The following is a 21,571-nucleotide window of genomic DNA, read 5'->3' on the forward strand; positions in this document are numbered from 1 at the left end:
GAGAGGCAGCTAAGAAGCCCCAGAGGTGAGACCAGGGCAAGGAGGAGTGAGTGGCAGATGCCACAGATGGGGCTCACCGGCGTGTGGATGACGTTGAGAAGGGCCTTGTCACGATAAATGCGGACCTCTCCGTTGGCCAGCCCAGTCATGACGGCCTGCAGGCCCCGGGAATGCTGCTCCAGGAGGTTCATGGTCAGGATGGCTGCAGGCATCTGCACTGTCCACAGCTTCTTCCCCTGGCAGGGAACAGCCAGTGTCTGTGGAGGGCTCAGGGCTTACAGTGGAAAGAAGAGTTTCTGGGGTGGGGAAGCCAGAGGGCTTCCTTGCCAAGGGGGCGTTGGGGACATAGGCGTGGAGGGGCTGCTGTTTGCTGGGGGCCGCACCTTGTGGGTGAAGCCGTGCAGGCTGTCTTGGGTACTGCCCACCACTAGGACCTTGTGTACCCGGATAAGTCCCACAGGCTGGGCGCTCAGCTCGATGCAGTACTTGGGGTGCTTGGAGTCTCTGTGGAATAAACGACACACTGTCCGGCCCCAGAGAAATCGTCTGCACTTCCATGGCTGACCCTCCTCTCTCTAAACCCCATGGACTCACCTGGGAGGAACACTGGCCCCAAAGCGTATGACCCTGGGATTATTTCCACCTCTGCCACCTTAGTAAATGTGTGGCCTTGGAAAAGCTCAAGTGTGTCTTCCTCCCACCTTCACTATGGTGGCTTATCTTCTCCCACCTTCACTATAGTGGCTTGTATGATCATCTGGCATTTAACAGAGTTTTCAGTGAGTTTACCTTTGGCTGGACTAGCCAGGACAAGTGGACTTAGGCACTTTATTATGAGAAAAGGCTGAAGAGCTTTGCCCTGTGTCAATGTAGTTTTTAGTTTACTGGCCTCTCAATTGTAGTTTCCCTTTCCAGAAAGTACAGTTAGTTCCTCCCTATTCGAGAAGCACACGCCAATGTCTTTCCCGCTTTGAGTTGGCCTACAACACTCTTCCCAAATTTCTCAACAACTGGTTCCATCTTAACCTTCAAGCCACCTCCACAGAGAGGTGTTCCTGATCACCCTTATCCAGTATTTTTCCCCACTGAGCTTGTATTTTTTCTCCATAGCACTCATCCAATTTGTAGGAATATCTTGGTTTCTTCACTTTAATATATCTGTCTTCCCCACAAGGACAGGGACCATATTTATCTTGTTCATCAATATATCCCTAATACCACACACTGCATAATGCATAGTAGGTGCTCAATAAATATTTATTGAATTTTAAAAATGCATTTTAGACTGGGCGTGGTGGCTTATGCCTGTAATCCCAGCACTTTGGGAGGCCAAGGCGGGTGGATCACGAGGTCAGGCATTCAAGACCAGCCTGGCCAATGTGGTGAAACCCCATCCCTACTAAAAATTCAAAAATTAGCCAGGTGTGGTGGCGCACACTTGTAGTCCCAGCTACTCAGGAGGCTGAGACAGGAGAATCGCTTGAACCTGGGAGGCGGAGGTTGCAGTGAGCCAAGATCGTGCCACTGCACTCCAGCCTCGGTGACAAAGTGAGACTCTGTCTCCAAAAAAAGAAAAAAAAAAAAGCATGTTATATGGAATATTAAACTAATGCATAAACAAGTGTCATGTCATGTACCCTGGAAAGTAACAAATATGGGAAATTTTTTTTTTATTTCTTCCCATCTGTTTTCTTTTCTTTTTTTTTTGACACGGAGTCTCACTTTGTCACCCAGGCTGGAATGCAGTGGTGTGATCTCAGCTCACCGCAAGCTCCACCTTCCAGGTTCATGCCATTCTCCTGACTCAGCCTTCTGAGTAGCTGGGACTACAGGCGCCTGCCACCGCGCCCGGCTAATTTTTTGTATTTTTAGTAGAGACAGGGTTTCACTGTGTTAGCCAGGATGGTCTCGATCTCCTGACCTCGTGATCCGCCGCCTCGGCCTCCCAAAGAGCTGGGATTACAGGCGTGAGTCAACACGCCTGGTCCTTTTTTTTTTTTTTTTTTTTTTTTTTTTTTTTTTTTTTTTTTTTTTTTTTTTTTGAGACGGAGTCTCACGCTGTTGCCCAGGCTGGAGTGCAGTGGCGCGATCTCGGCTCACTGCAAGCTCCGCCTCCCGGGTTCCCGCCATTCTCCTGCCTCAGCCTCCTGAGTAGCTGGGACTACAGGCGCCCGCCACCGCGCCCGGCTAATTTTTTGTATTTTTAGTAGAGACGGGGTTTCACTGTGGTCTCGATCTCCTGACCTTGTGATCCGCCTGCCTCGGCCTCCCAAAGTGCTGGGATTACAGGCTTGAGCCACCGCGCCCGGCCCTTTTTTTTTTTTTTGAGACGGAGTCTTGCTCTATTAACCAGGCTGGAGTGCAGTGGTGCGATCTTGGCTCACTGTAACCTCCACCTCCTGGGTTCAAGCAATTCTCCTAACTCGGCCTCCCAAATAGCTGGAGCTAGAGGCGTGCACCACCACGCCCAGCTAATTTTGTATTTTTAGTAGAGACGGGGTTTCACCATGTTGGCCAGGCTGGTCTTGAACTCCTGACCTCAGGTGATCCACTTGCCTCGGCCTCCCAAAGTGCTGGGATTACGGGTGTGAGCCACCGCGCCCAGCCTATCCTCTCATCTCTGATCACTCCCGTACTATAGCCACCCAGCCTAGTCTCTCACTGTGCCAGCCCCTATCTCACAAGCCTTCAGGTATCCTCCTTGTGCTTGTGGGCTCAGCCTCCTTTATGAAGTTCTCAGTTCTTTGCATTTCCAAATTCCAGCCTTAAAACCCACTCTCATCTTGCAAGCCTCTGAAGCCACCAGCTTTCTGAGATGTTCCTACCGGCCCCGGAGACCATGGATGTGGCTACCTTCTCAGAATATAGATGTTTCCATTGCGGCAGGCTGCGGCAAGCCGGAACTCAACATCAAACTGGCCGGAAACCTCTAGGAAGACAGGGACGCTGGGAAGGCTCATCTGCAAAGAAGAGGTGCAAACACTCCAATTTCTCTGGATCCCCCATCCCTCCCTGCCCTGTCAGTAACTCCTCTGAGTGAGTGCCTGGTCTAAAGTCCCAATCTCCTCACTCACACCCAGTTTAAAATCATACAGTTTTTCAGGAGGGAAACTTGGGGCAACATTTAGCAAGAGCCTTTTACTCTGTGTCTTTTATTTATTTATTTATTTATTTATTTTGAGACAGAGTCTTGCTCTGTCGCCCAGGCTGGAGTGCAGTGGCACAGTCTCGGCTCACTGCAAGCTCCGCCTCCTGGGTTCACACCATTCTCCTGCCTCAGCCTCCCGAGTAGCTGGGACTACAGGTGCCCGCCACCATGCCTGGCTAATTTTTTGTATTTTTTAGTAGAGACGGGGTTTCACCACGTCAGCCAGGATAGTCTCGATCTCCTGACCTCATGATCCGCCTGCCTCGGCCTCCCAAAGTGCTGGGATTACAGGCGTTAGCCACTGCGCCCGGCCTTGTCTGTGCCTTTTGACGAAACAATGCCACTTCTAGGACTGCATCCTAATGCTGTACTTAAACAACCATGCAGCTGGGTATGGTGGCCCACGCCTGTAATCCCAACACTTTGGATCGCTTGAGCTCAGGAGTTCGAGACCAGCCTGTCCAACATGGCAAAACTTTGTCTCTACCAAAAGTACAAAACTTAGCTGGGCATGGTGGTCCCACAGATGAGAGGCTGAGGTGAGAGGACTGCTTGAGCCCAGGTGGCATAGGTGGCAGTAAGCTGAGATTGTACCACTGCACTTCAGCCTGGGCAAGAGAGCAAGACTGTCTCAAAAACAAACAAAGAAGCATGCAAGGATATTTGGGTAAAAAAGTCTAGAGCATTGGTATTAATAGCAAAAAATGAAAAACAATTTAAATGTACAATAGGTGACAGCATAAATGAATTATGGTACCTCTATATGATGGATATTGTGTGGTCTTTAAAAAGGCTGATGTGGGGTTGGGCATGGTGGCTTACGCCTGTAATCCCAGCACTTTGGGAGGCTGAGATGCAGAGATCACCTGAGGTCAGGAATTTGAGACCAGCCTGGCCAACATGGTGAAACTTCATCTCTACTAAAAATACAAAAATGAGCCAGGCGTGGTGGTGCATGCCTGCAGTCCCAGCTACTCAGGTGGCTGAGGCATGAAAATTGCTTGAACTCGGGAGGTGGAAGCTGCAGTGAGCTGAGATAGAGCCACTGTACTCCAGCCTGGGTGACACAGGTGACTCAAAAACAAAAAAAAAAAGAACAAAAAAAACAAAAGGCTGATGTGGTTTTATAGATACAGAAAGACACCAATGATATACTGCTACATGAAAAGAACATGCTACATGAACCTCCTGCTTTTATTTATTTATTTACTTATTGTTTTTAGAGACAGGGTCTTACTCTGTCACCCAGGCTGGAGTGCAGTGCCACAATCATAGCTCACTGCAGCCTCAAACTTTTGGGCTTAAGCCATCCTCCTGCTTTGGCCTCCCAAAGCACTAGGGTTAGAGGCATGGACCACCACACCCAGCTAATCCTGTTTTCATAAAGTTAAGTATTTACATCAAGTTATATATCTATGTCTAAATATGAAAATGTCTAGAAAGACCTATGCCTCAACTTTAATTGTATATATCCATGGGCGGCAGGATTTTTTGATATATATCTTTCTTTATGCTTATCTAGTTTCTAATTTTTCTACAAGGAACATATATATCACCCAGAACTAACTGTGAAGCATGGGGAGAGAACGTAGCCCGAGCCTCCAGTGTGCCCAGGGTCAGACCTGACACTGACCTTGGCTAAAATGGTGAAAGCCTCGGGATCAAGCACCAGGAGCTCCTTGTTCTCGGTGCCCAGCACCAGGCAAGACACAGCATCCTCGTCAGCCAGGTTCTTCTTCAAGGTGGTCATGGTGGTGATAACTGTCTACAGAATGACTCCAGGGGTCACCCAGGGAACCTCCACACACCACCCCCAAGATACTCCCAGAATGCCACAGGAGGAAAGAAAGAGAGTAAAGGAGGATGAAGAGGATATATCAGAGATGTGACAGAAAATTTAAGTACAAAGGTGTTTGCTGCAACAAATCTAACTTTCTAACAAAAGAAGATTGTCTTAAGTCAATTATGAGCTATCCATATGATCAAAAACTATGTAGTCTTTTTTTTTTTTTTTTTTTTTTTGAGACAGGGTCTCACTCTGTCGCCCAAGCAGGAGTGCAGTGGTACAATCTCGGCTCACTGCAACCTCTGCCTCACAGGTTCAAGCGATTCTCCTGCCTCAGCCTCCCAACTAGCTGAGATTATAGGCATACGCCACCATGCCCAGCTAATTTTTGTATTTTTAGTAGAAACAGGGTTTCACCATGTTGCCCAGGTTGGTCTTGAACTCCTGACCTTGTGATCCACCTGCCTCAGCCCCCAAAGTGCTGGGATTACATGCATGAGCCACCATGCCCGGCTGAAGTCATTTTTTTAAAAGTCATATTTTAAAAGAATATTTGGGCCAGGCTCAGTGGATCATGCCTGTAATCCCAGCACTTTTGGGGACCAAGGCAGATGGATTGCATGAGCCCAGGAGTCTGAGGTCAGCTTGGGCAGCAAAATGAGACCCCCAACTCTACAAAAAATAAAAATAAAAAATTAGCCAGGTGTGATGGCATGCACCTGTAGTCCCAGGTACTCAGGAGGCTGAGGCAGGAGGATCCCTTGAGCCCAGGAGTTCGATGCTCCAGTGAGCTATAATCCTGCCACTGTATTCCAGCCTGACTGACAGAGTAAGACCCCGTCTTACAAAAAAAAGAAAGAAAGAAAAGAAAAGGGCTGGGCGTGGTGGCTCACACCTGTAAGCCCAGCACTTTGGGAGGCTTAAGCGGGCAGATCACCTGAGGTCAGAAGTTCAAGACCAGCCTGGCCAACATGGTGAAACCCCATCTCAGCTGGGCGTAGTGGCTCACCCTTATAATCCAAGCACTTTGGGGGCAGACCACCTGAGGTCAGGAGCTCGAGACCAGCCTGGCAAACATAGTGAAACCCTATCTCTACTAAAAGTATGAAAATTAGCCAGGCATGGTGGCATGCACCTGTAATCCCAGTGACCCAGGAGGCTGAGGTAGGAGGATAGCTGGAACCTGGGAGGCAGAGGCTGCAGTGAGCCGAGGTGGTGCCACTGCACTCCAGTCTGGGCGACAGAGCAAGACTCCATCTCAAAAAAAAAAAAAAAAAAAAAAAAGAAACCCCATCTCTACAAAAATACAAAATTTGGCCCGGCATGATGGCGGGTACCTATAATCCCAGCTACTCGGGAGGCTGAGGCAGAATTGCTTGGACCCGGGAAGTGGAGGTTCCAGTGAGCTGAGATCGTGCCATTGTACTCAAGCCTCAGCGACAGAAGGAGACTCTACCTCAAAAAAAAAAAAAAAGAAAATAAAAGAAGATAAAAGGCTGGGCGCAGTGGCTCACGCCTATAATCCCAGCATTTTGGGAGGCCGAGGTGGGCGGATCACATAAGGTTGGGAGTTTGAGACCAGCCTGAACAACAGGGAGAAACCCTGTCTCTACTAAAAATACAAAATTAGCCAGGCGTGGTGGCACATGCCTGTATTTGCAGCTACTCGGGAGGCTGAAGCAGGAGAATCGCTTGAAACCAGGAAGCAGAGGTTGCGATGAGCTGAGATCGCGCCATTGCACTCCAGCCTGGGCAACAGGAGCGAAACTCCATCTCAAAAAAATGAAAAGAAAAAAAAATTACATTAGTATAATCCTAGTTTTAAAAATATGTGAATATAGGCCAAATAAGGTGGCTCGTGCCTGTAATCCCAGCACTTTGGGAGGCCCAGGTGGGAGGATCACTTGAGATCAGGAGTTTGAGACCAGCCTGGGCAACATGGTGAGATCCCATCTCTTAAAAAAAAAAAGAATAAGCTGGGTGCAGTGGCTCACGCCTGTAATCCCAGCACTTTGGGAGGCCAAGGTGGGCAGATCACCTGAGGTCAGGAGTTGAGACTAGCCTGGCTAACATGGTGAAACCCTATTTCTACTAAAAATACAAAGAATTAGCTGGACGTGGTAGTGCACACCTGTAATCCCAGCTACTCAGGAGGCTGAGGCAGGAGAATCGCTTGAACCCAGGAGGCGGAGGTTGCAGTGAGCTGAGATCGTGCCATTACACTCCAGCTTGGGCAACAAGCAAAACTCTGTCTCAAAAAAAAAAAAAGATGTGAGTGGTAACCATGACAGATACTTGAGAAGACTGCCCCCTCCAAACTGCATCTTTTAAGCAGTAATTAATTCACTTCCCCATTTTAAAAGGACTCAAAGATATTGACAACTGTGGATGTCAAAGCTGCTGATCAGCAGGAGAGAGCAGTGTTTCTCACAGAATTGGTCTAACACAAGCCAAAGTCTGAGGCATGTGTTTGTCAGTGTGTTCAGTGAGCGTGGCCTCTATGGGGTGGATGGTTCCCATGGGGCTTTCTAAACTGCAAGACAGCTCTGGGAGTCTGTTCCTGGACTGAGGGTTGGTGCCCCTAGGTCAAGAACCACTAGATCGGCTGGGCGTGGTGGCTCATGCCTGTAATCCCTGCACTTTGGGAGGCCAAGGCAGGTGATCACGAGGTCAGGAGTTCGAGATCAGCCTGGCCAAGATGGTGAAACCCCATCTCTAACTAAAAAATACAAAATTTAGCCGGGCGCAGTGGAGGGCACCTGTAATCCCAGCTATTCGGGAGGCTGAGGCATGAGAATCACTTGAACCCGGGAGGCAGAGGTTGCAGTGAGCTGAGATCACACCACTGCATTCTAGCCTGGTTACAGAGCAAGACTTCATCTCAAAAAAAAAAAAAAAAAAAGAACCACTAGGTCTCACCAATGCATAGGTTCATCAATAAAGGCATTAAAATTATAACTACAAAAAGTAGGAAGTGAATAAAAGGGAAACATTTGTCTAATGACCTGGATGTGAATGGTTATATAAACAAAGTATGAAGGAAATACTGAATAGTCAGTGACATAATCAAGAGGCCATTAACAATGAAGTTCCTAAAGACGAATGCTCAAAATATGTTACATACTCAAGAGAAGCAGGATATAAAAGCATACTTACGAAGAAAATATATCAAAATGGTAAGAATAGGTATATTTTGGATCTCTCAGTAGTGAAATTACAGTCATATTTATATTTTTCCTTTATACTTCCCTCTTTTTCTGGGTGGTGGGGGCAGGACTGGGTGACAGAGCGAGACTGTCTCAAAACAAAAAAAAAGTTCTCGTCACTCTGTTGCCCAGGCTAAAGTGCACTGGCACAATCATAGCTCACTGCAGCCTTCAATTCCTGGGCTCCAGCAATCCTCCTGCCTTAGCCTACTGAGCAGTTGGGACTACAGGCACATGCCACCACACCCAGCTAACTTAAAAAAGAAGTCTCGCTTTTTTCTTGCCCAGGCTGGTCACAAACTCCTGGCCTCCAATTATCCCCTCCTTGGCCTCCCAAAGTGCTGGGATTACAGGCATGAGTCAATGCACTTGGCCTATATACCCCTCTTTGTTTTTCCAAAATTTCTGTAATAAAAATCTATTACCTTTACTCTCAAGAAAACAAAAGTTATGTGCAATTTATGTAACATGATCTTTTTTTATTTCTATGTATCTGTGTATGTACGTATGTATGTATGTATGTTTGTATCTATCTTTTTCTCAGAATCTGTGTCCTGCTGACTATATATCTATATATTAAAAGCTGTCGCCGGGCGCGGTGGCTCACGCCTGTAATCCCAGCACTTTGGGAGGCCGAGGCGGGCGGATCACAAGGTCAGGAGATCGAGACCACGGTGAAACCCCGTCTCTACTAAAAATACAAAAAATTAGCCGGGCGCGGTTGTGGGCGCCTGTAGTCCCAGCTACTCGGGAGGCTGAGGCAGGAGAATGGCGTGAACCCGGGAGGCGGAGCTTGCAGTGAGCCGAGATCGCGCCACTGCACTCCAGCCTGGGCGACAGAGCGAGACTCCGTCTCAAAAAAAAAAAAAAAAAAAAAAAAAAGCTGTCAGCCGGGTGTGGTGGTTCACGCCTGTAATTCCAGCACTTTGGGAGGCCAAGGCGGGCGGATCACCTGAGGTCAGGAGTTGGAGACCAGCCTGGCCAACATGGCGAAACCCCATCTCTATTAAAAATACAAAAATTAGTCGGGCGTGGTGGCACATGCCTGTAATCCCAGCTACTCGGGAGGCTGAGGCAGGAGAATCGAGAATCGCTTGAACCTGGGAGACAGAGGTTGCAGTAAGCTGAGGTTATGCCACTGCACTCCAGCCTGGGTGAGAACAAGACTGTCTCAAACAACAACAACAACAACAACAACAACAAAAATACAAAACAACCTGTCACTACTAACTGGAATGCGGAAGGCACTGCAGCTTTATGATTACACACACATGGCATGGCTGGAAGGAATACAGCAAAGAGATACTGGTTGGGTTTGCTTATAGAATTTACCACTGATGTTAAGCGGTCTTTTAAAAAAATGTAAATTTTTTTAGAGGGAAATAAAAAGAGAAGGGGATATTACCTGCCGCTTGATGGAGTTGGACTTGTGTTGGTTTACAAATGCCTCCATTTCACTCAGCTCCAGCTGCAGAAACCTAGACACACAGAGAACACACAGAGACACACAGCAGGCCCCGGCCTCACTGCCCTCTTCTATCATTCTGGCACAATCTGGTGGCTGCTTCCTCCACCTGGAGCCTCCCAAACCCTGGCCCTCCACAGGGCCCTTACCTGAGTGACTGGACGGACAACGGCTCCTCTGCCGTCTCCCTGCAAGGAAAGGGGCCAGCATGGCAGCCAAGTGGAGGAATGGGGCCCTGGGGCTCAGATGGGATGAAGGAGTGAGGAGGGGGATGAAGGGGAAGGCAGCCTCTCACCGGATGCTCTCCAGCATCTCCTTCAGGGTTAAGGGGTCAATCCGGTCCTGTGAAAATGTGGAAGAAGGGTGAGCCTGTGAGCTCAAGCCAGGCAGGAAACCCAACGCCCATGCCCTCAGAGAGCTCCACACTTCTGGGGGTACCTCTTGGTCTCTGTCTCCCTGCCAGCCTGCCTCTGCACTGAGCCCCAAGCTCACGCCCGTTAGCTGAATCCAGTCTCAGGGCCATGTTCATCATCCCATTTATCGGCGCTTCCCCAAATTCCCCTCCTCTCTTGGTGTTTCCAGTCCTCCTTCTGATAGGCCCCTGCCTTCTTTGGTTTCATCTACCTCAAAGTTGGGCAGGGATGTGGCTAGTGCAGAGGAATTTTCTGGGTTCCACTCTCTAAGGGGACTGGCTCAGTGCCTCTCTGGGAGCCACTGCTGAGTAGCCAAGTGCAGCAACTTGTCCAAAAGTGCCACCACTAGGCTGGGCATGGTGGTTCATGCCTGTAATCCCAGCACTTTGTGGGGCCGAGGCAGACAGATCACATGAGGCCAGGAGTTTGAGAGTAGCCTGGCCAACATGGCAAAATCTTGTCTCTTACTAAAACATACAAAAAATTAGTCAGGCGTGGTTGCTGGTGCCTGTAATCCCAGCTACTCAGGAGGATGAGGCAGAAGAATTGCTTGAACCCAGGAGCCGGAGGCTGCAGTGAACCAAGATCACGCCATTGCACTCTACTCCGGGCAACAAGAGTGAAACTCCGTCTCAAAAAAAAAAAAAAAAAAGAAGTGCCACCACTGCTGCTGTCAGAGATGGACTATAACTGACCTCCTGCCACCAGCCCACCTTCTTCCCAGGAGCCCAGCCCTCCTCTCCCAGTGGCTGCCATCTTTGCCTTCTGGTTCCCAACTCCCATGTTATTTACTTCTTTGGCCTGGTTCCAAAGGTCTTGTTCCAGAGGATTTGGAGGCAATTGGGGCAGGCTGAACTTGAAGTAAGGTCTGAGATTCTTATACACATAGACACAAGGGCCTGAAGCAAGTGCCAGAGCTGGGGTCCGGGGCTCATGTTGCTCCATGAGGAAGGTGGCAGCAGCAGCTGGCAGAGCAGGTAGTGGGCTTTCGGTCATCACCAGTGGTCCTTTGAGCACCTTCAGGCGGGGCTGCTGCCCACCAGGGCCAAGGTCCCCTACCACCAGCTGCAGGGAGAGGATGGCTCATTCTAGGCTCAGGGTCTGAAGACCTCCCCACTGACCCTCTTCTTGCCTTATTGCTGGTGCGCATTCATTCATTCCTGCACCAATAAAGGCTTTGCCTTCAGGCTTTCAAGCTGCCTGACCTTGGGAAAGTTGACTAACCTTTCTGAATCTCAGGTTTCCCACTTGCAAAATGAGAATACTTTCATGGTATGTGGTGAAAATCAAGTGAGATAATGAGTTACAGAACCTGGTAAGTGCTACTGAGGAATAAGTGGCAGTTGATGTTTTTCTTATTCATTCAGCAAACATTTCTTCCATGCCAGGCACTTCTAGAGAGACACTGGGACAGTGGTAGAGCTCAGTGTGGGAGGGATGGGGACACCCATATCTGGGCTGCTGAAGCCTGGTTTCCAAATGCAGGGCAGGATGTGCTCTGTGGACACACAGAGGGGAACCAAGCTTTTTGGTCTCTCAGTTTTCCACCCTCCAATCCATCTTCTAAGCTGCTGGAGCTGCCACACAAGCCCATTCCCCTGAATGAGGCCTGGTAGGCCCCTCTGATCTAGTTCCCAACTTGTTTCCTATCACACTTCCCATTGCTGTGCTCTGGCCAGAAAGTGGGTACCCAAGAAAGGCTGGCTACTGATCATACAGTATGTGCCAGGGACCACATCAGAAACTGCATGCATCCTTTCATTTAACCCTCTTGACAATCTTATTATTATTATTATTATTATTTTTGAGATGGAGTCTCGCTCTGTCTCCCAGGCTGGAGTGCAGTGGCGCGATCTCCGCTCACTGCAAGCTCCGTCGCCACCCGGGTTCACGCCATTCTCCTGCCTCAGCCTCCCGAGAAGCTGGGACTACAGGCGCCTGCCACCACGCCCGGCTAATTTTTTTTTTTTTTTTTTTAAAGACGGAGTCTCGCTCTGTACCCCAGGCTGGAGTGCAGTGGCGCGATCTCGGCTCACTGCAAGCTCCGCCTCCCGGGTTCACGCCGTTCTCCTGCCTCAGCCTCCCGAGTAGCTGGGACTACAGGTGCCCGCCACCGCACCCGGCTAATTTTTTGTATTTTTAGTAGAGACGGGGTTTCACCGTAGTCTCGATCTCCTTACCTTGTGATTCACCCACCTCGGCCTCCCAAAGTGCTGGGATTACAGGCGTGAGCCACCGCGCCCGGCCCCGGCTAATTTTTTTGTATTTTCAGTAGAGATGGGGTTTCACCATGTTCGCCATGATGGTCTTGATCTCCTGACCTTGTGATCCGCCCGCCTTGGCCTCCCAAAGTGCTGGGATTACAGGCGTGAGCCACTGCACCCGGCCGACAATCTTATTATTTTTAAGAGACTGGGTCTTGCTCTGTCACCTAGGCTGGAGTGCAGTGGTGCAATCATGGGTCACTGCAGCCTCGAACTCCTGGGCTTAAGCGATCTTCCCACCTTAGCCTCCCAAGCAGCTAGGACTACAGATGTGCGCCACTACACCGGGCTTTCAACAACCTTGTGAAGCAGGTACCATTATTAGCCTCATTTCTCAAATGAGGAAGCTGTGTCTTAGAGATGTTAAGTAAAGTCACACAGCTATAAAGTGGTAGAGCTAGGTCTGTCTGAACCCAAAGCCATAGTCTTAACTACTTTTTTTATGTGGTAGTTATTTTATATGGGCCTCAACTTTCTAACTTCACATTTATTCTTTCCAAGTATGCTATGAACTTCTAAGCCTCTGTGCCTCTGCTTTTGCTGTTTCTTTTACCTGAAATGCCTTCCCCATCCTCTCATCCTTGACTTCTTGATAGACTTCATTCATCCTTAAATGCCCAGTTTACACATTACTGCTTCCTGGTGCCTCCAGATAGAATCCATTGTTCTCACTGGCGCCCCCATAATACTTTCCAGGGACCACATCAGAATGTTCAATTTTAGCATCTACTCACTTCCTCACAAATATTTATCAAGTACCAACTTTGTGCCAGGCACTGGGCTAGATGCTGGGGCTCAATGGTGAATAAACTAGCCATTAAACATTCTATTATGTGAAGGTATTTAACATTTCTTTCTTTTGTTTTTTTAAGATGGAGTCTCGCTCTGTCACCCAGGTTGGAGTGCAATGGTGTGATTTCAGCTCACTGAAACCTCCGCCTTCCAGTTTCAAGTCATTCTCCTGCCTCAGCCTCTCAAGTAGCTGGGATTACAGGCGCCCGCCACCACGCCTGGCTGATTTTTGTATTTTAGTACAGATGGGGTTTCACCATGTTGGCCAGGCTGGTCTCGAACTCCACCTCATGATCTACCTGCCTTGGCCTCGTAAAGTCCTGGGATTACAGGCATGAGCCACTGTGCCTGGCTAACATTTCTTATTAGCTACTGTGTCTGTGGTTTCTCTTCCCTCACTACTGTAAGCCCAGAGCCAAATACTAACTAGGTGTTCAATCAATATCATGGAATAATTGTTGACAGTGTCTGTATATCCTCCTGACTACATGCTGATGTATTTCTAAGTGTAGAGTCCCAACAATGCCTGACACACAGTAGGGACTCACTATACACTTGCTGAATTACTGAATGCATTATGGATAGGAATTTGGGGACAAAAACCACTAAGTCCTATTGCACTCTCTATGTGGGGTAGGATTCCAGGACAATCTTCTAGCTACCCACATGATTTATCTATCGTGGTGTCGTTGCCCATGGTGAGTGAGCTATGGTGAAAAAGCACAAGACTTGAAATCAAACAGACCCAGTTACAAATTAAGTAAACTTAACCTCTTTGAAACTATTTTCCCATTCACAAAATGGGAATAAATAAAATCTATGTTTATGTGCCTCCACGGAAGGTCTAGTCCAGAAATGGATACTGAATCCATGCTAACTTCCTTTCTTTTATCCAAATATATTTCTCTACCTTTAAAAAATTTACATCTTTTAAACTTTATTTACATTTTTATTTAAAATTAAATATATATTTATTTAAAAATATATTTTTAATTTAAAATTAAATGGAATCTCACTCTGTCATCCAGGCTGGAGTATAGTGGCATGATCTCGGCTCACTCAACTTCCACCTCCCGGGTTCAACCGATTCTCCTGCCTCAGCCTCCCAAGTAGCTAGGATTACCGTTGCCCACCACCATGCCCGGCTAATTTTTGTATTTTTAGTAGAGATGGTGTTTCACCATGTTGGACAGGCTGGTCTTGAACTCCTGATTTCAAGTGATCCACCCGCCTCAGCTTCCCAAAGTGCTGGGATTACAGGCGTGAGCCACCATGCTGGCCTTAAAATTAAATTTAAAATTTAACATTTTTTTGGCCGGGCGCAGTGGCTCAAGCCTGTAATCCCAGCACTTTGGGAGGCCGAGACGGGCGGATCATGAGGTCAGGAGATCGAGACCATCCTGGCTAACACGGTGAAACCCCGTCTCTACTAAAAATACAAGAAAATTAGCCGGGCGAGGTGGCGGGCGCCTGTAGTCCCAGCTACTCGGGAGGCTGAGGCAGGAGAATGGCGTGAACCCGGGGGAGCGGAGCTTGCAGTGAGCCGAGATCACGCCACTGCACTCCAGCCTGGGGCACAGAGCAAGACTCCGCGTCAAAAAAAAAAAAAAAAAAAAAAAAAATTTAACATTTTTACTATGGAAAATTTTCATCCACATACAAAAGTAAAGAGATATAGTGAACCCCCATATATCCCATTATCCAGCTTCAACAATTGACAGCTCATGGCCAATCTTAAAATCTTTTGATAAACAAAACGTTAACTTCCCTCCCTTTTACTTTCCCTCCAGATTCTAATGCCGCCCCCCACCAACCAAGGGATTTGCCCTTCCAACAAGGAAATCATGTTAACTAAAAGTAAAAGGCTTTGTCTTAGTAGAATCCCTAGAAATATTTGATCTGCTTTACTTTCTGCAGTCTGTATTATGAAATTAATACGTTCTCCTCACTTTCCACATAAAAACAAAATTTAACGCTAAATGTGCTTTTTCACAGTATATGTGAATTCCAGAGTATGCTGGGCCTCTTTTCAGCCGTCGGGAAATCTCATTTCTGGGTACATCCCCCTACCCTCAACTCTCCTGCGAGGGTGATATGCTTACCTTGTATTCCCCATCCCCATGCAAATCTGCCAGCGCTGGAAAACAAAAGGGCCAAAACCAGGGTCTCAGATATCCCAGAGGCTTCACTACAGGACCATTGTCTGACTCCCCATCCCACTAGAACCCAGGGTTCCTGGTTCCAGAGACTCACCTAGGCAGGCAGAAAAGGTGTGGATGTTGGCCATTGGGTCGTAGTGCGCATCCAACCATTTCGAATTGGCCTCATTGCTGGGAGTGGGGGAAAGAGTTGGGGAGTGAGTCCCATGGAAGGGGAAGAAAACTTTGAGTAAGCTGGTACAGGTCACTCTGAACGTAAGGTACAGAACGTCTGGGTACAAGTCCAGGCTCCGCCACTGGCTCACCGAGCGACCTCCAGACACACATATGCACATCTTAGGCCTCGGTTTCCCTATTTGACCTCTATAAGAGTCCTTCCAGACTGCCCGAGAACAGCAGGAGCCCAGAACCCGGGGACCAAGGGACCCTCTTTACACGGGTGGGAAAAGAAGCCTTGAGGGGCCCCGCCTTCACCTCTCAGCTCCGCAGCCGTTGTAATCCGATGAGGACGCAGCGGCCATTTTCGCAGGCGTCGTCCTGGCAACCGGCCCCTCCCCCGCCGCCGCGTAACGCCCAATAATGCCCGAGCGCTGGGAAGCGCGAGTACAAAGGTTCCGGGCGCCAAGCTTTCTCCTCTAGGCTGAGGAGGACGCGCTGGCCACCCTCCTGGGTTGAGGAATCTCTCCCAGCTTATTTATCTTTCCTCCTTCCCAGTCAGAGCCGCCTTTCCAGGCGTCTGGGTCTTAGAGTCTCTGGGTCAGCCACAGGGCCCTTTGGCTTCCAGGGTTGGAAAGAAGCCCCTTCTTGCATTTATGAGCAGCAAAGCAAACTCCTCCTGTCTCCATCTTCATGGTTACCCGGTTGAAAAGGGGTCAGGTCCTGTCTTGCTGCCTTACTGTAGAGGTCCAGGCCCAGAGAAACAAAACATGAAGGTTATGGGGCAAATGCAGAGGATTCTGACTTAAGTTGAGTTTGTAGATTCCCACAACTTTTTTTTTTTTTTTTTTTTTTTTGAGATGGAGTCTCGCTCTGTCGCCAGGGCTGGAGTGCAATGGCACGATCTCAGCTCACTGCAACCTCCGCCTCCCGGGTTCTAGCGATTCTCCTGCCTCAGCCTCCCGAGTAGCTGGGATTACAGTAGCCACCATGCCCAGCTAATTTTTTTTTTTTTTTTTTTTGAGACGGAGTCTCACTCTGTTGCCCAGGCTGGAGTGCAGTGGCCGGATCACAGCTCACTGCAAGCTCCGCTTCCCGGGTTCAGGCCATTCTCCTGCCTCAGCCTCCTGAGTAGCTGGGACTACAGGTGCCCGCCACCTCGCCTGGCTAGTTTTTTGTATTTTTTTTTTAGTAGAGACGGGGTTTCACCGTGTTAGCCAGGATGGTCTCTATCTCCTGATCTCGTGATCCACCCGTCTCGGCCTCCTGACCTCGTGATCCGCCCGTCTCGGCCTCCCAAAGTGCTGGGATTACAGGCTTGAGCCACCGCGCCCGGCCTAATTTTTTTATTTTTTAATAGAGACGAGGTTTCACCATATTGGCCAGGCTAGTCTGAAACTCCTGACCTCGTGATCTGCTCGCCTCGGCCTCCCAAAGTGCTGGGATTACAGGTGTGAGCCACCGCGCCTGGCCCCGGAACATTTAAAAATGCAAGGAATGCCACAAAGGAGAGCTGCAAAGATTGTGCTATGTTTAGCTCTGTGACTGCATATCCTCATCTAGAGATAACGTCAACATCCTGTTGTGGAAGGGAGGCTAAAAATGGCCCTCCTTGCTCCCTCCCCAGGCCTTGAGCCCATCACTCTGCTGGGAGCAAATGAGAAGACAGACAAAGGCAAGGAGGAGCCACACAAATATGGTGGTTGTCTCTAATATTTATTTGTCTGGTTATAAAATTAATATGTGAGGAGCACTGGATTAGGTGAGAACATTTTGAACCCTAGCTGTCACGTGCCACCTGTGGAATCTAGACCAGTGACTTCTCAGAACTGCTATTTCCTCATCTGGTAGACAGGATGGTGAGCCCTGTCTTGCTCACTCCAGGTATGGCAGTGCAGATGAAATGAGATCACAGAGGGGAAGCACTTGGCAAGCTGGAAAGTGCTGACAAATGGAAGGGGTTAGTGTCACCACCCTCAGCTGAGGTAGTACCAAGGTCCAAGATCCTGCCCCTCCCCCTCCCCTAGCCCCTAAAAACACACACGAATGGAGGGCCACTTGCAGCCTTGGTTTCTTGGAGTTAGGGGAGAGGCCACACATCTTCCTCAAGCCTGGCCAGATGGGGCCTCACTGGGGCCCTTCCAGAATCGGGCATCAGCTGTGGCCAGTTGTGTGAGGATCTCCTCCAACTCGGGTCCATCCTCTGGGAAACGCTCGGAGAAGGATCGGATGAGGCCAGCAGCCGAGGCCTCGTATTCCAGAAGCTGCACGTCTGAGTCTGGGGAGGAGATGGAGATAAAATAGCAGCAGGGAAAGGTTTGAATAGGGAAACTGAATCATCATAATAGTCTTAATAATCACAATCACAGCAGCAGCTGTTTCTTACTGAGCTCTGCCAAAAAGAACCTGTGCTCTACGTTTTAGGTTAATTACTTAATTTACTCTTTACACTAACCCTGTGAGGAAGGAAATACTACAGGGGGAGTATTAAATGCATTGCTGCTTTCATTCATTCAGTCAGTCAAATAAAGATTTAGGCTGGGCACGGTAGCTCATGCCTGTAATCCCAGCACCTTGGGAGGCCGAGGCGGGAGGATCACCTGAGGTCAGGAGTTTGAGACAAGCCTGGCCAACATGGTGAAACACTGTCTATACTAAACATACAAAAAAATTAGCTGGGCGTGGTGGCACGTGCCCGTAGTCCCAGCTACTCGGGAGGCTGAGGCTGGAGAACCTGGGTGGCAGAGGTTGCAGTGAATGGAGCTCATGCCACTATACTCCAGCCTGGGCGACAGAGTGAGATTCTACCTCAATAAATAAATAAATAAATAAATAAATAATAAAAGGTTTACACCAGGTGCCACACTAGGTGAAACAGATACAGTCCTTGGTGTCCTGAAGCTCACAGTCCAGCAACAACTTCATCTGTCTACTGTGGGACCTGGGGCAAGTTTCCCAACCTCCTAAGCTTCAGTCTCCTCATCTGTAAAGGAGCTGTGGTGATGACATAGTCACACATTGAAGGGGTGCTCAACAAATGCTAGCCACCATGGCATCATTATCTCCGAGCCTGTTTACCAATTTGTTAAATGGGCTGTTCTGAGGGTCCCCTGAATACTCCTGGGAAGTACTGCCCTCAAACACATTTCAACTGCTCTAGCCTCTCTCTGCAACTTGTCATGTTCCATGACATCGCAAGCTGTACAGCAGCAAAGAGCACAGGCTCTGGAGTTCAAGTTCTGGCTGTGCCACCCAAAAGCTGTGTGACCGCAAGCAAATACACAGCCCCTCTGTGCCTCATTTTCCAGCTGAAAAATGAGGATAATAACCATTTCTCTCTGGGTTGTCAGGAGTTAATCCATAGAAAACTTTTACAGTGACCTGGCTGGGTGTGGTGGCTCACGCCTGTAATCCCAGCACTTTGGGAGGCTGAGGCAGGTGGATCACTTGAGGTCAGGAGTTTGAGATCAGCCTGGCCAACATGGTGAAACCCCATCTCTACTAAAAATACAAAATTAGCCAGGCATGTTGGTGGGCGCCTGTAATCCCAGCTTTTCGGAGGCTGAGGCCGGAGAATTGTTTGATTCGGGAGGTGGAGGTTGCAGTGAGCCGAGATCTCACCACTGCCTGCGGGACAGAGTGAGACTCCACCTCAAAAAAAAAAAAAAATTTTTACAGTGCATCACCATCACAGCCGTTGAAAATCCAACCTGTTCTTCAGATCTAGTGGGAACCACCACTTCCTCCCCAGAACGTTCCCAGATCCTCTTAAAGATGGATGCGATCTTCCCTCCTCTAAGTGTTCAGAGTTCTGTTTATATCTTTTGGCTGCTCATTAACACTTCCCTTGTGTGATTATTTATCTCCATATCTTATCATCCCCAATGAGCTGTCATCACCTCCGGGTCCCCAGTGGCTCCCCCATGGCTCGCACAGGGCTGGACATATCAAAGCAATTGATGGTACTGTCCATGTGGCTGGCATGATTTGTTAATGCACTCATTTGACAGCCACTGAGCAACTCCAATGTGCCAGGCTGTGCATGAGGCACTGGTGTATGCTGCTCCTCCCATCATGAGATGTGACCACCAAAAAAATGGGCAAGCGTGATGGGCACATGAAGAAAATAAAGCTGGGTGGCAGAATAGAGAGGGACTGAAGCAGTTACTTTAGGTTGAGGGGTCAGAGACAACCTCTCTCACAAGGTGCCATTTTACAAGGAGCTGAAGGACAAAAAGAACCAGACAGGCAAAGATCTGGAGGAAGATCATGCCAAGCAGCAAGAACAGCCTATTTAAAGGCTGTAGGAGTGGAGCGAGCTCAGTGGGTAGAAGAAACAGAAGGGTCGGGAGCCCGGAGTACAGTAAGCCAGAGAAGAGGTGGTGAGGCTGGCAAGGGTTGGGGCTAAATCCCAGGAAGCCTCTGGAGGGCACGGAAAAGCATCTAGAATGAGCGTCTTAATAAATACTTTTTCCAGCCGGGCACGGTGGCTCACGCCTGTAATCCCAGCACTTTGGGAGGCCGAGGAGGGCGGATCACCTGAGGTCAGGAGTTCGAGACCAGCCTGGCCAACATGGCAAAACCCTGTCTCTACTGAAAATACAAAAATTAGCCAGGCATGGCGGCACATGCCTGTAATCCCAGCTACTCAGGAGGCTGAGGCAGGAGAATCGCTTGAACCTGGGAGGCAGAGGTTGCAATGAGCCAAGATTGCGCCATTGCACTCCAGCCTGGGCAACAAGAGGGAAACTCCATCTCAGAAAGAAATAAAATAAAAGCTTTTTCCACTGGGCATGGTGGCTCACACCTGTAATCCCAGCACTTTGGGAGGCCGAGGAGGGTGGATCACTTTGAGCTCAGGAGTTTAAGACCAGCCAGGCCAACATGGAGAAATCCCATCTCTACAAAAAATACAAAACTTAGCCGGGTGTGTAATGCCAGATGCTCGGGAGGCTGAGGCTACAGAATTACTTGAGCCCCGGAAGCAGAGGATGCAGTGAGCCAAGGTCACACCACTGTACTCCAGCCTGGGTGACAGAGTGAGACCCTGTCTCAAAAAATAAATAAATAAACAAAATTAAAAATAAAAAAATAAGGCCGGGTACGGTGGCTCACGCCTATAATCCCAGCACTTTGTGAGGCCAAGGTGGGAGGATCACTTGAGGTCAGGAGTTCAAGATCAGCCTAGCCAACATTGTAAAACTCCGTCTCTACTTAAAAAAAAAAATTAGCAGCCAGGTGCGGTAGCTCACGCCTGTAATCCCAGCACTTTGGGAGGCCGAGGTGAGCGGATCACGAGGTCAGGAGATTGAGACCATCCTGGCTAACACGGTGAAACCCCGTCTCTACTAAAAACACAAAAAATTAGGTGGGCACGGTGGCGGGTGCCTGTAGTCCCAGCTACTCGGGAGGCTGAGCCAGGAGAATGGCATGAACCCGGGAGGCAGAGGTTGCAGTGAGCGGAGATCGTGCCACTGCACTCCAGCCTAGGCGACAGAGCGAGACTCCGTCTCAAAAAAAAAAAAAAAAAAAAAAAATTAGCTGGGTGTGGTGGCAGGCACCTGTTATCCCAGCTACTCGGAAGGCTGAGGCAGGAGAATCACTTGAACTCAGAGGCGGAGGCTGCAGTGAACCGAGATTGCGCCACTACACTCCAGCCTGGGAGACAGAGTGAGACTCCATCTCAAAAAAAAAAAAAAAAACCCACCCAAAAAACAAATAAATAAATGCTTTTTCCTCACCAATAATAGGTAATGACTTTTTACAAATATTATTCTATTTAACCCTCAGAACTGCCCAGGACAATGCTTTTTTTTTTTTTTTTTTGAAGAGCTGAGGTCTTGCTCTGCAGTCTTGAACTCCTAGGCTCAAGCGATCCTCCCACCTCACCCTTTCAAGTAGCTGGGACTACAGGCAGGGGCCACCATGCCTGACTCAACCACTCTTAATTTGACTCTTGGCTTCTCCACTAAAAAGGCATAAGCCTTGTGCAAATTACTCAAATTACTCTCTGTGCCTCAGTTTCCTTACCTGTAAAATGGGGATAACAAAAATACCTACCTTATTGGGCTACTGTATGGATTTAAAAGGTTAATCCCCAGAAAGCACTTAGAAACTCTAAGAAGGAATTCAGGTTCACTATAATATCAGCAAGCGGTCCACAATGGCTTTGTGAATGAAGA

At 48.7% G+C, this 21,571-nt stretch overlaps 3 protein-coding genes across 19 annotated transcripts in view; 1 reads left to right on the forward strand and 2 right to left on the reverse strand.

Annotated features, from left to right (window-relative positions):
- The window catches only part of ZDHHC24 (zDHHC palmitoyltransferase 24), a 26,209-nt gene extending 23,236 nt beyond the window's left edge, over window positions 1–2,973 (forward strand). Inside the window, exon 4 of the transcript XR_012423040.1 lies at window positions 2,764–2,973. The gene's annotated coding sequence lies outside the window, so the exon portion shown is untranslated. The remainder of the gene's footprint in view (window positions 1–2,763) is intronic.
- BBS1 (Bardet-Biedl syndrome 1) overlaps window positions 1–15,779 on the reverse strand; it is a 25,232-nt gene extending 9,453 nt beyond the window's left edge. For 3 of the 16 annotated variants that reach the window (XR_012423036.1, XM_045372165.3, XM_045372164.3), the window contains exons 1-11: window positions 15,708–15,779; window positions 15,328–15,404; window positions 15,177–15,211; window positions 10,811–11,083; window positions 9,901–9,947; window positions 9,755–9,793; window positions 9,546–9,618; window positions 4,782–4,913; window positions 2,854–2,960; window positions 384–504; window positions 78–236 (exon numbers count right to left, since the gene is read on the reverse strand). Coding sequence is in view for 14 of the 16 variants with exons in the window: in XM_045372165.3 (XP_045228100.1) it covers window positions 78–236; window positions 384–504; window positions 2,854–2,960; window positions 4,782–4,913; window positions 9,546–9,618; window positions 9,755–9,793; window positions 9,901–9,947; window positions 10,811–11,083; window positions 15,177–15,211; window positions 15,328–15,404; window positions 15,708–15,754 (1,110 nt within the window). In the remaining 2 variants the exon portion in view is untranslated. The remainder of the gene's footprint in view (window positions 1–77; window positions 237–383; window positions 505–2,853; window positions 2,961–4,781; window positions 4,914–9,545; window positions 9,619–9,754; window positions 9,794–9,900; window positions 9,948–10,810; window positions 11,084–15,176; window positions 15,212–15,327; window positions 15,405–15,707) is intronic. The other 13 variants (XR_012423037.1, XM_074013137.1, XM_074013136.1 and 10 more) reach the window with 7 other exon arrangements.
- A 1,307-nt stretch (window positions 15,780–17,086) lies between these two features.
- Window positions 17,087–21,571, reverse strand: part of DPP3 (dipeptidyl peptidase 3) — a 29,409-nt gene continuing 24,924 nt past the window's right edge. For both annotated transcript variants that reach the window (XM_045372162.2, XM_045372161.2), the window contains exon 18: window positions 17,087–17,667. In XM_045372162.2, the coding sequence (XP_045228097.2) occupies window positions 17,495–17,667 (173 nt within the window). In that variant the 3' untranslated portion in view covers window positions 17,087–17,494. The remainder of the gene's footprint in view (window positions 17,668–21,571) is intronic.

Source organism: Macaca fascicularis, chromosome 14, assembly GCF_037993035.2.
Source record: "Macaca fascicularis isolate 582-1 chromosome 14, T2T-MFA8v1.1".
Taxonomy (NCBI): domain Eukaryota; kingdom Metazoa; phylum Chordata; class Mammalia; order Primates; family Cercopithecidae; genus Macaca; species Macaca fascicularis.